The sequence below is a fragment of the Notothenia rossii genome (assembly GCF_949606895.1).
Source record: "Notothenia rossii genome assembly, chromosome: 6".
NCBI lineage: Eukaryota > Metazoa > Chordata > Actinopteri > Perciformes > Nototheniidae > Notothenia > Notothenia rossii.
The window spans coordinates 32,822,588-32,838,164 of NC_136909.1; the positions used below are offsets into that span (position 1 = coordinate 32,822,588).

General features: G+C 39.0%; 1 protein-coding gene across 1 annotated transcript; it reads left to right on the plus strand.

The window, feature by feature from the left end:
* The first annotated feature begins 66 nt into the window (after window positions 1-66).
* On the plus strand, window positions 67-5,921 carry LOC307043005 (RING-type E3 ubiquitin-protein ligase PPIL2-like). Its single transcript, XM_079687179.1, has 4 exons — window positions 67-2,436; window positions 2,885-2,947; window positions 3,347-3,489; window positions 5,688-5,921. Exons 1-4 carry the CDS (start codon window positions 2,332-2,334, stop codon window positions 5,788-5,790), a joined length of 414 nt encoding a protein of 137 aa, XP_079543305.1. The 5' UTR covers window positions 67-2,331; the 3' UTR covers window positions 5,791-5,921.
* Window positions 5,922-15,577: the final 9,656 nt, after the last annotated feature.

Consider the following 15,577-nt stretch of genomic DNA (forward strand, 5'->3'; position numbering starts at 1 on the left):
TAATTATTTTCCTGCTCTATTAACTTGACTGAGCAGAGATCGGCAGTGACGCTGCGGTGGGGCAGCAAATTTGAGGCGTGGCTTAAGAAAATGCAAAAGTGCATGCTCCATGGTCCTAATTGCTGGAAGACCCCTAAAAGGTAGTGGCAGGTCATTTTGACTTCATGCGCCACTGAGCGACTTTCAAAGGAATGAACGTCCCTGCCTCCAACACTATCTATCCAATTCTCCTTACACATCCTGAGGTCTGTGTCTTCTCACTCGACACATTGTATCAGAGGCCCCGAAGGAGCAGCTGGACAAAGATTTTGCATTTAAAGGAGCAAGGCGATAGCAACTGCTTTAAAGTGCAGCGTGGGAGTTGCTCACTGATACACCTCCTGGCCCTCAGCATTTGACACACTCTATCTTCAGAGGTGATTTTCTCTGCTGTGTTTAAGAGGCCAGTGGTGGTGATAACAAAGACTTGTGTTCACTGTCTGAGGATTATATTCAGGTCTGCACAAAAATCGCAGCGGCTGTAGGAAATTCCTATTATTAAAAAAGGGTGAGAGGGAAGTACACGTGTTTTTTTGATTGACCAATGGAAATATTGCATTTAAGTTTTAGGTGCTTTGTTGATTTCTCATCACTTCAATGTTGCAGCACAGAGCCAAAAGACCAAATAAAGGAATTGCTCGTAGTGAGGAGCCTACAGAGAATTATCACCTGAATCTGCAGCGCCTCTTGGCTTTACAGAGCTTTATCGTTTGAGCTCATTGTTTAGCTGTCTGGCTGTAATTGTATTGCTTTGGTTTACTCACCCCACAGCAGGCAGCTGTTTTCAGAATCTCTCTTACTATGCATTACCTGCCAAACGCCAACCTGCAGACAGACTAAGGTAGAGACCATCGGGGGAACATAGTCGATTATAGAGAGCTGCAGGAATCGGTCCTAAAACCTGATGTGAGTTAACACTAATGGTTTCCGCTTCTCACAGACAATTGGTTTTTAATGGGTTTTTGGTTTAATGCCCGAATGAACCTGCACTATAGCTCTAATGGTCTTTGTTTAAGCAGGTCCACTTTTTGTTCTACATCATAAATACCCCACTTGTGACATTTGTTGGGAAAATACTGAATGTATTCTTCTAGTATCAGAGTAGCACATGATAACAAAGGCCCCACTGTAGCTGTGTACGTAACCGGATGTATGATTACCTAGAAGAGCATCAGGACTGTTTTAGGCATATGATAGCTATGTGATTAACATGATGATTCAGCCTCTATGGAGATAGACATATGACTGTCATGTTTATTGTTTACGCAGGCCTTAGCTAATCTGAACCAAACATTGAATACTGCTTTGAACCGGTATTCTGCATCTTGTGACTCTGTAACTCCCTCTCTTGTATTTAAGGCATGTCAAGGACAATGTTCTGGGAACTAGTTGTACCACGCAGCCCTGTATTTGATGACTACTTCCATTCTTGCAAGGATAATAAATACATGTATCCTGATATTGGTGGTGACGTTAAAGTCATGCGACCTTGGTGTAGTTTGTTTACGAATGACAATAGCTATTTACTTCTGGTAAATGCACTTAAGCTTCAAAAATCATAAAAGTGGTGTCAGTTTGTAAAGATGATCCTGCTGAACGAAACATAGTTATCACAAACTTTTTTTTGCCATAGATCTTATTTCCTGCAAAAATCCAGGCGCAATGGTTATTCCTGGATTATGCCTGCTAGGTACTTTATTGATATAGAACTCTTTTTAGCAGCTTAAAAGATGAATACATCTCACAGTAGTTGGTGGAGACCAGAAACGGAGCTAAAAGAGAGACAATATTTGACTTGCATTAATCTGGTGGACATAAAGAACTCCAAATAAGTCATAGTGTTTCTCAGAACACTCAAATCTACAGTGAGGTTTCTTCTTTGACCCAGTGTCTTGCATGGAGTTGGACACAGTACTGTTGCAAGTCTCAACATGAAATAAAAGTGAATTCCTGCAGCCTCTTCCACTACAAGGTCAGCAGCAGTCGACTAAAGTTCAGCCGCCATGTAATTAAGAGTGATTTCATGTCAAGCTCAAGGGCATTTCAGCCGGATGGAAGGTGTCACAGGAATCTGAACTTAGTTTCGTTATACTCTTTGAAACCAACCATGCACAGCCCTCATGTCATGATGAACATCAGTCTTTACAGAGGATATGAGATATTTACAGGGAAGAATCAATCAGGTCTCTAATGGTTACACTTTTAGATTTTCTTGAGAGGGATAGGCTGCCTTAATTTGATTTGATATCTCCGGTCTCTCTTGCTCTTATATTGTTGTACAGTAATTAGGTCATGAAGCATGTTGTTTTTCATTTTCCTCGCAGGATTGTTGGTGGATTTGAGGCGCTTACAGCCATGGAGAATGTGGAGAGTGATCCCAAATCAGACAAACCAAAGGTAGGAATCGTTGACCTTTAAGGTCCAGATTGGCTTAGAAAATTTAAATCAAGAATGCAATTAAAATGATAGTATATTCAAATGTAAACCGGAATCTCCAAATGTTTTTCAGCACAGTACCATGACAGTATTTTGACCCTTATATGGATTGTTTCAAAAACAAGGTGCTAGTTAGAGATGAGTTAGAAATGCCAATGAGGATTTATTATACTATTCTATTGTTAATTTAAAAATATGCTTTAAAAACAAATACAGTTACAAATGTATAATATCATGTTTTTCTGCTGTTATCAAGGGACTTTATGTCTTCATCATTTAGATATTGGTATTATTAGGTAACATTGAATAACATTTGAGATATTTTAATAATAGAATGATGCCCAGCATAAGTCCGGATTTCACGTAGAGCCGTGTCCTTTTAGGTTACACATTTTTGTTTGTTTTACAGTCGGAGATCAAGATCATAACTGCCACTGTGTTTGTGGATCCGTACGAAGAGGCTGACGCTCAGGTGATTATCTCTCTGTTTGCATATATAAATAATGCTGACTTTCCTGAATGCTTAACATCCGTTGTGAGTACTTGCAGTGCAGAGCGTTAAGGATTTGGATAGTGAAACATTTTGATGGTAGCAGATTTGAATTTAAATGGTGTGCAATCGAGTCGAACTCTGAAAGTACTTCTATCTGCACAGAGAAGGTCCAACAACCAATAGAAACACATTTTGCCGTATATAAAAGGAAATAAAGCAACTCTATCAATTTACACATAAATCCTCTAATAATAGTTGGAGCTGAAAAGATGATTTGACTCATCCATAAGCCTTAAAGTCAAGTGCCAAAGTGGAAGTAACCGTTGATGAGTACAAAGTCCCGTGAGCAGATTTATTTGATTTAAAATATGATTTCAGATCGCCGCAGAGCGAGCGCAGGAGCTGCAGAAGCAGGAGGACGAGATGGAGCAGACCAGCATCGCCCGGAAGAAAGCCAAGGGGGAAGAGGCACCGAAGACCTTCAAAGCGGGTGTGGGGAAATACATCAACCCTGCCACAACGTAAGGACACACATGCATACTGACTTACTATTCACCAAACTGCTCTGCTCCTGCTTTAGTAAGCATCGCCGCGATGTGTGGAAAATATAAGCAAAAAACAGAAGAATATTTGGATGATAAAACTTTATGATTACATAGTGACACAGAGCCATTAGAAACAGAATGTGAACAATTTACAATTAAGTAGAATACTGTTACATACAATACATGTTTAAGGTTTATTGTCTGTGTTTTTGTGATTTAACAACATTAGCATCATACTTCAGTAACATAGTGGCATTACTGTAACGCTTCTTCTTTTAGCCAGGGCTCCAACACATTGGAGGTTAGACTAAGGGGCGGGACAAATCTAAGCGGTTGACCAATCACAACAGAGCCGGCCAGCTAACCAATCAGAGCAGACTGGGCTCTGGTTTCAGACAGAGGGTGAAAAGAGGTGCTGCAGCACAGGCAGTATGAGACAAATAAAGAGCTTTTTGAACATTAAAGCATGTAGACATGTAACCGTAGAGGCACTACATACAAATATGAACCTGAAAAGGTAATAATAGGGCCCCTTTAAAAATATAAGTCTGTAACAGCTGTTTTGGGCAGTGCACTTGTCATTTCTTTGTTCAAACTCATCTTGATCAAATATGATGAAGAGATAGAATCATTATGTTCTCACTTTTAAATCCCTATAGCTGCATTTCAAGGAAGGAAGAGTATTTTTTCAATAATATATGCACATGTTTCATATAAGTATCTTTATACAATGTCTAACCGTGTAGCGTGAGTGGTAATATTGAAATGACTGTCGTTATGCAGAGCGAAGGTACATTAACCTGAAATGCCGAAGAAGGCATTAGATAATTATGCTCATATCTTTCACTCTTTTATGGTGTTTTATCTTCAGATCTTCTTCTTATCCTTCTCCTGTCATCACATCGTATTCACATATTCACATTAACACAGAGTATGTCAGTATAATGCTCCCAAATGACAGCCTGTCTATTCTCCCATGACAGTTAAACATGGCATATGGGGTGTTTCAGCACTCATTATGGGGCTTTTCAGGGCTTTGTCAGCAGTAAGATGTTTTTCATTTATTCATTTAAGATAATGGAAGGAAAATGCAAATGTAAAATATATGTATGTGTGTACAGAGTTATGTTTTGTATGGAGTTATGTATGTATGTATGTATGTATGTATGTATGTATGTATGTCTGTCTGTCTGTCTGTCTGTCTGTCTGTCTGTCTGTCTGTCTGTCTGTCTGTCTGTCTGTCTGTCTGGGCATATGTATGTATGGGCATATGTATGTATGGGCATATGTATGTATGGGCATATGTATGTATGGGCATATGTAAGGGCATATGTATGTATGTACGTACGTAAGGGCATATGTATGAATGTATTTCCAGAATAATTCTGAAAGGTAAGAAAGAAAAGTGAAAAGGAAAAGCACGGTGGCCGACAGGGACAAACGCGCTCTAATGGCCCAAAATAATTATATCAGGAGAAATGCATTGCACTTTCAAAAACGATGCAAATATAGAAAACACAAATGTGCCAAATTGCACGCATGTGAAGGAACATCTTCACCAACTTGACACCACATGTGCAGCGTTTACTAAAAGCGCAGCATAAAAAAAAAGTTGCAAATATACAAACGCTGTAAGAAACTATAAACACAACAGAACTGGGGACACTAAAAAGTGACGCACACAGCTGGACCGGAGTGCTTGTTGACGTTCGGGGATTAGAAAGTTGGCAAACAATCCCTGTCACTGGTAAATGAACTAATATGTGCATTTAATTGGCTTATTTTAACAATGTGATCGCATGATACCTTCTGAATTTTTTGCAGTAATTATTATTAATAATTAAAGTATTAATATAAGCTAGCTAGCTAACGCAGCTAATCTAGTCATTTCAAAACTACAGAAAAAACCCTAACAATTATTAAACAGACTAACTCTGCCAACAGTCGCAGTTGGCCAACTTTATAATCCCCAAATGTCAACTAATGCTCTGATCTGCGCTTGTTCCAGCTGTGTGAAGTTTCTTGATTTGCATGTTTTTGAAATAGAAATGTTGACTTTTTTTCTAATGTAAGTGTTTTAGGTTGTTGTAGTGTGTTTGCCCGTTGGCCAACGTAAACAAGAGACACGCAAATGCTAGATACAAACAGCTGATTGTGATATTCTTCTCCCTCAGAAAACGACCGGCTGCTGTAGATGAAAGCGGGCCGTCCACCAGCGGAGCGGAGCCTAAAAAGTGCAAGGGCAAGACCAACCTCGGAGACTTTAGCTCCTGGTAGCACCGAAACATTTAGCTTTCACCAGTCTGGATTCTGACCGGTCGTGTTGAGCGCAACACAATTATTGTCATTTATACATTTGTCTCTCTACATTTGTCATGTGAAACCATTAAAGTTACTTTTTACAAAGATGGTGACGTTATCTAATTGTTCACCTCTCCCTTTGAAGACACTGTATGGCTGTTGTTTTAAAGACAATATATTGACATCTGCGATAAAAAAAGAGCAGTATAAAGATTTATCTGCACTTATCAAAAGGAAAATCAATATCGTTAGCAACAAATCTCATCTTTGACATTCATGATAGTCTAATCAATAATTGGGCTAAAACCTGACTGATATGATCTGTCCTGCACAGTTTAATCACTGCAAAGAGAACTTGTGAACATGATTAACTCCTGACACCTCAGTTTGTTTTCTGGTGAAGAATGACGACATGCAGGCGTTTTCAGAGACGTTTTGTTACTTTGGCTCAACGCCCATGTGTTTTAGTGGATTTGCTCCGTCACGTTTCTATAATCCTTTAGCACAGTGCTCCAAAGAAAGATTTGTACTTCTTGAATCAAAGCCAAGGTGGCCCACTCATAAAAAATAACGAGCCTGGTCCCTTTGTTATATCCACACTTTTGGTTTGGTTATTTAGGACACACACAACGTCGCTTAGTTTAAGTGTGACCTGAGAATGCTATTAATTAATGCAATGAAAAATGATAACACTTTATGGTAAGGGTACATGAATCATCATGAATTCATCTTTGTGATCCCTCAAATAAAGTCAGCCCTTATGTCTATTTAGTATTTAGGCATCATGTATTTGGCAATATTACAAATGCAAATTAGATCATCATTTTGGACTTAATTTCAATGATCAATTATTTAGTTAGAACTTAGTTAGTTCGTTTTTATGTATCATACAGTATTATCTTAAAGCTCACAAACCATTTAAGATAACTCATTCATCATTTAAGATAACTCCTTCAAAATATTAACAAACTTTAATTTATAATCCAAAGCCAACAAGATCACATTTTCACATATGTCACATAAGAAAGCAATAACATTTTTCAGCAAAGACACAAGATACATGTGAAGTTAATGGTAAATCATACCATGTTTATATTGTTGAATTATTTGTGATGTTAACTTGACCACAACAGATAAAATGCACTGAAATGACTTGCGTATAGATCATCAGGGATTTATCTTTCAGAAAAAAACACCTGACTCATATGTAATGGTAATAGATGTGAGGCACGAACAGGGGCTATCTTGAAACGTCAGTGAGCTCTTGGTGGTTCAATCAGGGAAACATGACCCGAATTTCCTTCAGTCAACGACTGAGAGGTCCTTTCTTACGCCTGTTTCCAAGCCAGCAAGTCCATTCTATAACTGCAAGATGTTCTTTCAAACGTTTCTCAGTTCGGTTCATGAACATCATTAATAACTCAAGTCATGATGATTGAGATACCTTAGTTGATGCATTAATTAAGGTATTGTTCCTGCATTAAGTCATGCATGATATACCATTACCTGTACATTACTGATAGTTCATGAAGTACTACATGAATGAATTCATGCTTTTTCATGCATTAAGTCATGCATCAATTCATGATGATTAATGTACCCTTACCATAAAGTGTTACCCAAATGTCTACTGACATGACTATACATCTAACAATGAAAACAGGAGCCTTGACTTCATGCCACTGTAAAAAAATAATAGCATCACATTATCATGGGATTTGAAAGAAGGTCATTTCACAATGTTACACAGCAATTGTTTTTTGCATCATATGCAAGAATCGTTTTTGATCTGTAAAATGTGCAGGCATATACAATTCACTCGGTAAACCATAGACATTTTCTGACTGATTGTTTTCAGGTTTCTAATAATGTGTATATATAGACTTAAATGCCTAAACAACTATAAAATGGCTAAATCATTTTTGTTATCTGCTTATTCAATCTCTCTTTATTCCCCTCTTGCTCTTTGTGATCACCTTCACTGTTGTCAAACAGTCAAACACGATAATTGTGTCACCTACATACATTTCGTATCTGATGATAGACACTGAATTAAGGTAAACACCTATTTTTCCCTAATTGCTACATGGAACAGAAGTTCCCCTTCACTATTGGTCTCTGTTGTCAATGGACAGCAGAGTGGAGAGCTTCCAAATGTTTGCTTGAATTGAGGTGTTTATGTTTTACCAGCAGCTACATCAGTAGATATATCTATTTCATTGGGTCTATTTATGTACTGTTTGTCTATTGGAAGAGCAAACTGTGGTCCCATGGGAAGTCTTACAAGCCCTCAGTATCATACACTTCTAAAACTGCCACAATGGACATGAGGCACCTTCTCAAACATCCCCTTGTTGCTTTCTATTCCCTATAAATGTTTCCCAGCAACACCTTGAATTGCAAGTGTTTTGAGAAGCAAATATAAAAGCCTTCATGCTCTGAGACGGGTAATTGCATGAATCTGTGGGATCATTACTTTTAGGATCACTGTGACACGGTGATAGCACCCTTGTCTCACATCATTTATTGGATGCATGGTTATTGCCTTAATGCTGCTCCACTCGAGCCTCATTATTTAGCTGTGCTCTTGGCAGCAGTTGCCAAGCTGTGGGCTTCTACCTGAAGGAAGACACCCTCGAGGGTCCTCTGTGTCTCTCCCCTGCCTGAGCGAGGGAAAGCTTTGTGAGAACAGGCGATGGAAAAATGAAGTTGTGCCCTCCAAAGCTAAGGTTCCAGACCTACATCATTATCCTTTTCACACATGGAGTGCTAAAAGTGATTTGTGGTGTGATGATAATATTGAGTTTCACATCTGCCAAGTCAGCACAGAGGCATAACATCATATCCAGCAGGGTAGTCCCAAAAATATTAAATAATTGAGCTCTGGGGATCCGTCTTCATTTGTCCTTCCTCTATTATGGCCCTGGGTCAACAACTCCGAACATGTTTTAAATGAATTTGAAACATTTGTTTGTTTTCCTCCAATCAGAGATGAGTTTATAACGTAGGCTATGCCCTGTTGTACAACAAGAAGAAGCTACACTACACCTTTTTTGTTCTGTTTTTTAAAGTGTGATTGTATGAGACGTTTATCCATAGTCAGTTTGTAAAGTAGATAATGGTTGCCACATCGCAGAAGCAGGCAGGAAAGCCAACTCTAAAGCTATTATAAGACATGTTATCTGTGGACGGGGGCAGTAGCGGAACTTATTTTAGGCACCTAAAAGAAAGCCCATCCTTAAAAAATACATGTCAGTTTGATGTACTCCATAATTAGAATATTGTCCCTGCTCTACATTGCTGTGAGACAGCTCTCTCTGAAAGGGAACTCAAGCAGCCTCTTGCAAAAGCCACCAGAATCGACGACTTCCTCTCAGAGTTGCTGCCCGACAGTAGTTTGGATCAATTTGTTTGTTTCTGTTTTTGTGTAACTTTGAAACACCACATTCACACAATATCTCATAAACTAACTTTTTGAGGTAGTTATAGCAGGACTCAGTAAATTAATGTTGTTTCAAAGGAATCTGAAGCATTAACATCACTTTGTTGGCGTCTAGAAGCCAGCGATGCTAATATATTAGTAAGCTAGCGAGTGGGTGAAGTAATGAAAAAATACATAATGATAGAGGTGATAAAAGTCTTAATATCAACATTTTGCTCAGATATATTATACAATTGCATTAGAAAAACGATGTGACAGAAAATAACATGAAATTAATTGTAAAAATCTGCCATTGAATGTTCCATCTAACAACTACACACCAGGTTGGTGTAAATGACCAGTGGTTCCAATGTACCATTTTTGTAAAAGAAAGGTGCTGTGTCAACATTAACAACACGATCCATTAACAAATGTAAGACTAACGCCCTCATTGTAAGGCTAATGCAAGCTGTTGAGTCTTCTGTGACAAATAACAAGTATCAGCTACATCACTCTTCATGGTAAGTGTTATCTATATAGCTTCTGGGCTACATATATTGTCCTTTATTTATCCTTTACAAATGAATAAGACTATTGAACATTTTGGCAACAAGGTGGCTATAATCTGAACTTTTAATAAAATATTAAATTGGTATCATTCCATTGTTTCATTGGTCCACAGAAAGACATCTGCTAAATCAAGGTCTGTACGAATACATTTCCCCTCCATAAAATGTGTTCTGCATAAAATCAATTTCAATACATTTGCCAGCAACTTTTCTCCACAAAATCAGTGCTCTGGGTGAGACAGTCTTAAGTTTGGTTTTATTCCTTGTTGAAATATAAATGTGCTTTTCAACAAAGCCTTCTTTTCATCTAACAAAAGTTGTCAAATATTTGAATAAATAGATTCTTGTCTAAAACAAAAAAAGTTTGATTAAGAAAGTCCCAGTTTACATTAGAAAATATCTGATTGAATAATAAAAGTAAACAAGCCTCTGACCAGGAAGTCATTAATGACATTTTCTTTAGCAGCCTTTGAGTAAACACTATATTTGTCACCATTTTCATTTTGCTTTTACTGCCAGCTTTAAACAGTGATTTTTCACAATGAAAAACATAACTCCACTTGTTTGTTTGGTCCAAAGCACCACCTGGCTTTTATAGATATGTTCCCTTCAGCTCCCAAATAAACATCCAACCTTTAGCAGCACCTGAGGAACCGTCTGTCAACACCAGTGTTCGGGTCTTTTTATACCTTTCCTTTTTATAAACAATTATAACCTTTGAGCTGTCCCTCTGTTTTGATTTCCAAAAAATTGAATTCTCCATTTGACATGCAACACCATTTCATTTAAAGTGTTCTCAGAGCTAAATAAATAACTTGGTACTTTTTAAGACAAGGATATGAATCACCCATCCTGGAAAAAGAGCTAAAGCGTGAGTGTAATACTCCCTTCCTCCCTGCACCACGGCAGAGGGCAAAGGGTTGATTTGAGATACATACCGGCTGAAGCGTTTTCATCTGAAACGTGTATGATGTTACACAGTCCAGAGAGATGTTAAAGTGAGCCACAGGAACTCCACTACCAAGAAACCTGCTATACAGACTCTTTAGTGGATTAGGTGCTTGTGTAAAATCTTAACAGCTTTTGAATATCATTTAATGAAACATGACAACTGATTTAATTCTGCTTGTCTGCAGTGATAATGCTAGTGTATTTCCGATAAAGGACACAAATATAGCACCACAAGCTGTAAGTCACTAAAAATTCTAATTTCAATGCTTTTTGTGTGTGTGTGTGTGTGTGTGTGTGTGTGTGTGTGTGTGTGTGTGTGTGTGTGTGTGTGTGTGTGTGTGTGTGTGTGTGTGTGCGTGTGTGTGTGTGTGCGTGTGTGCTTCAGAGTTAGTACACTGAAAAACTGAAACATTGACTTTAATTAAATGTATAACGTCAACAGATTTCGCATAACTGTATTAGATTAGTTGAAAGCAGTATTCTGAGTTTAAATACAAAAATATTTGTTTCAACCTAATATTATTGCTTTCAACTAACTTAATACAGTTATCTGAAATGTGTTGACATAATACTTTTTTTTTTTCTCCAACATCTCTTTATTAGTTTTTATGCATATAAAGGACACTTAGTAAACAAGACTTTACATACTTTCAGCAAAACAAACAAGACAGAAAAAGAAAGAAAGAATAAAAAAATAAAAATAAAAACACAGCCCAAATAATATTCAAGTGTCTTCAATCATGTTTTAGACCATTATGCTCCAGGGAGTCATAAAAGGTTTTCCAGATTTCCCAAAACCCATCCAGTTTGTTTTTAAGGAAAAAATGTATCCTTTCAAGAGCAAGGTAGAAAGTCATCCCTTTCAGCCATTGAGAAAGTCCACAGGTTGATGGTTCCTTCCATGTGCGAGCTATGGACCGTTTAGCCTCCAAAAAGCAAGCATTGAGCAGAAACCTTACATTCTTGGAAGTTACAAAATCATGAGGGTTTATATCAGGCATGGGCAAACTAAGGCCCGCGGGCCATATACGGCCCTTTGGGCTTTTGAATCCGGCCCGTCGAATATTGGTACAAAATTGTCCAAATGATAGTAGCCTAAAGATTGCATTCATTTTGCCTTTTTCCTGCAATACCTGGCATTTCAGTTGATCCCACTAGATGGCGCACTCTAGACACAATTGACCTTTGCTGGAATCTGGTCTATTCTCTGGCCCCACTCGGCAACCCGGCAAGATCAGAGAACCAAATACGTCACGCTTACATTGGAGGGGGTCGAGATTAACCTGAGCAATAACAGTTAATGGCGAGTACGGCGAATACAAGTTGTAACAAGCAGTAGTGCTGAGCAAAGTGACTAGAACGCGACTGCACACTTATAAAAAACACTTATATAAAGTCAGGCAACACTGACCAGGCTTAGCGTGATTCTGTTTATTTGACCTTACTTTAATAACCATCCGTTCACTGTTATTGACCATTGTGAAGAGCCGGGCGTTTTCCTGTTGTTTTGTATTATTGCAGCTATCGGATGGAATCAATATATGGGCTACATGTGGCCATCACAAGTAAAATCATAACGAAAACTACCCCGGTAAAATATGCGTGTAGAAAACGTCTTATGCCACAATATGATTGCAACCAAGCCCGCCTTAACCTGCCATCAGGCCCTGGGGCTGATAGTTTTTGTAGGCCCCCTATTTAAACAACAAATCAAAGTCATTTATAGCCTCGGCAGGCTCTGTGATCGCACTTCTCCACTCTGCTCTACACGCGCCTGGTCCTCTCCTCCATATGAGTGACGTATCGGGCCTCCCTCATGTATTTGTCCGGTTGCCGTTGGCTCCCCTCCACGTAGCAAGTCCTCGTCGTCCTCTCCATCTCCTCCAACAGATAATGTCCCTCCCATAGCCGTGGGAACATGTTTCAAATGGGGGGTGCTGTGGGGATGACACCAGGGCTGGTTCTGACCAATGTGCTGCCCTATAGGCAACATTTTAGCTGGCAATGAAAGAACTCTACAAAACACCAATACACTATGAAAAGAGAAACATATTGACATGGTGGACAGCTTATATAAAAAGGCTTCAAATGTATTTAGTATTATAACATGTTTTAATTGGGGGGTGGACTTCACATCCTCTAGGCCAGGGGGGTCCGGGGGTGCCCCCCCGGAAAGATATTTTTAACATTTTAAAGTAAAATGCTTCAATCTGGTGCACTTTGAGTGCCCAATTACTAGGGACTGATCTAGGGGGTACAACTCTAAACACCCATATGAAAAAGATCGGTTTGCATTTTATTAATCAAATAAGTATGTGAACATTTTCAATAACCTACCATAGCCAATAACAAATAAATGTAACTTAATTTATTTTTGTTGTTCATTCATATCTTATTTTACCAGTTAACATTTATTTATGCATATTTTTAAATCTCTCCAGTTTTAAATGATATTTTTGGTTTACTGTCCTATAGTATACATTGGAATGATTTCAAACCTGTTTTTATTTATCCTAATAATTATAAAGGTGTGCCTTGGAAATATTTGTTTACATAATTGTGATCAAAACGTTTGAGACTCACTGAGATAATTTAGACTAAAGTGAACTATCTAAACACTCAGAGTCCTTTACCTAACTGAGCCTCTCAGACAGGACAGAACACTCCCTCCACATTATTGTAGAAACAGCTTCTTATATCCGTTAGCGCAACCGAAGCTAACAATAATCCCCGCCGGTACCGGTGCACCCCCTCTCTCTATCTCTCTCACTTTGGCTGTGAGCTGCGGGCGCCTGAAGCCAACATCTCCCACTTTCATCACTACAGCGCCCATCGTACAGGGCAAATGGAAAATGTAACTGGGGTGAAAAGGGTGTTATCTTTACTTAATTATGAATGTTGTTACATCAAGGCGGCTGAAAATTCTTTTTTTTTGGTATTATATTAATATTATATCTTGTAGAAGTGCAGATCCCCTGTCCTCCACCAGGGGGTGCTGCAGCACCCTCAGCACCCCTACTTCCCACGGCCCTGGTCCCTCCTCTCTGTTTTTCCTCTCCCGCTACTCCATCGCTATCAGAACCAGACGGCCTACTTGTCTCCGAGGCCCCGCGGCCGGCACCGCTACCGCTCGGTACAGAACTCATCTGTCCTTCCTCCTCATCCTGGCCTACAGCTTTAAAATAACCTGTCAGCTTCGGCATTTTTTGTAACAGCTGCTTGTCTCGAAACTCCTTTTCCCTCAACAATTTCCTTTTCCGAGCGCCACTCTCAAACTTTTTCTTCACTCAATCACTCGCAATTTGAATAAGTCACATGTGAAACATATTCTCATTCTGACGTGTGGGTGTTTGTGTATATTTGCGTTTGTGTGTATTGCGTTTGTTTCCCGGGGAAAACACTCACGAGAAACACCGGCTTTTGTTATGCCTGCTGTGACGTTACGTTACTCCGTTCTCCGCTTGTAATTATGCCGTTACAAGCTTCAAAGCTGTATTTATCATCTGAATTTGCAGAAACAAGTTTAATATTCTGAAAGCCAAGACTTTGTTTTTTTAAAATCAGATGAAAACAAACTGTAACGGACCTTGCTGTGTTATCTATCATTACTCTACGTCTTACAATAATAATTTCAGTGGAGGGAGGGGGGCGGCGCTGTGGAACAGCAGAGTGGCGAGGGAGAGCTGTCGTCTTCCCTTTACAAGATTCAAAAATGTATTTATCGTGTGATTTTAGAAATGAAAGTTTCCTATTCTGAAAGCCAAGAATTTGTTTATTTAAAAAAACAAAAAAACACCCGAAATAAAAAATAAAAAAAATTGATTTTTTTTTTCTTTTTTAATTGGCTCATGATAGGCCCCCGATCTCCGTAGGCCCCTGGGCTTCAGCCCAGGTCAGCCCGTGCATTAAGGCGGCCCTGATTGCAACAAGTAGTCAAGGTAGTCTGATTAGCTTCGGTTGCTATGCTAACATCAACTGTAGAAAGCCAGATAAACTTTCATAACAGCGTTGTGATGCCAAACAGTTTTCAGACTAAAACACATTCACTTATGGGGATGGGGGATATTTATCTGCTTGTGTGACAGTCAGACAATGAAAACTTTCAGCGGGCAGTAATGCAGCATAACCACATTAATAAACAATGCACTACAGCACTCTGGAGAAAGGTATAAGGTTGGAGAACTAGTTAATTTAATCTGGCTTCGTAAAATAAAAAACTACCAGACGCAGTCCTCTATTGATTTTGTTGTGAGCGGTGTTGCGGAGAAAATCAGTGACGTAAAACGCTGTGTGGGTCATAAGAAGGCACGTAAACGGTTACGTCATGACGCAAACGATGACGCAATAATTCACCTTTGAACCTAATTCACCTTTGAACCTGCATCTGTAACAATGAGTGGACCAAAGAAAAGAAAAGTCAACAATGAGTGCCGAGTGTATAATGAGGAGTGGACAGCTAAATATTTTTTCACCAATCTGCTACTGGCCCGGCCCGTCTGACACATTTTAAAACTCATAGTGGACCCCGAGCCAAAAAGTTTGCCCACCCCTGGTTTATATTCAGGATACACAATTTAGGATCAAAAGGTACCTCTTTACCAATAACCACCCTGATCAGCTCTAACACCCTTAGATTATTTGTGGGCACTCCCATACAGTGAAAGAGCGACCCCGGCCTTCACGTTGTTACATTCAAAGCATGTATCAGGAATATTAGGATTAAAGTAGTGCCACCTAGCCGGAGTAATGTACTGTCTGGTTAGCTATTTATACTGTAGTCATTTCGAGTGTGTGTTCGTTGTTTGAGTTTGAGCCAAGGAGC

What these genes read in the sequence shown, in the direction of transcription:
- LOC307043005 (XM_079687179.1), top strand. Translation starts at nt 2,332, where the DNA reads ATGAAGCATGTTGTTTTTCATTTTCCTCGCAGGATTGTTGGTGGATTT. An exon ending in CCAAATCAGACAAACCAAAG is followed by an intron (nt 2,437 to 2,884) that starts GTAGGAATCGTT and finishes TTTGTTTTACAG; the next exon opens with TCGGAGATCAAGATCATAAC. An exon ending in ACGAAGAGGCTGACGCTCAG is followed by an intron (nt 2,948 to 3,346) that starts GTGATTATCTCT and finishes ATATGATTTCAG; the next exon opens with ATCGCCGCAGAGCGAGCGCA.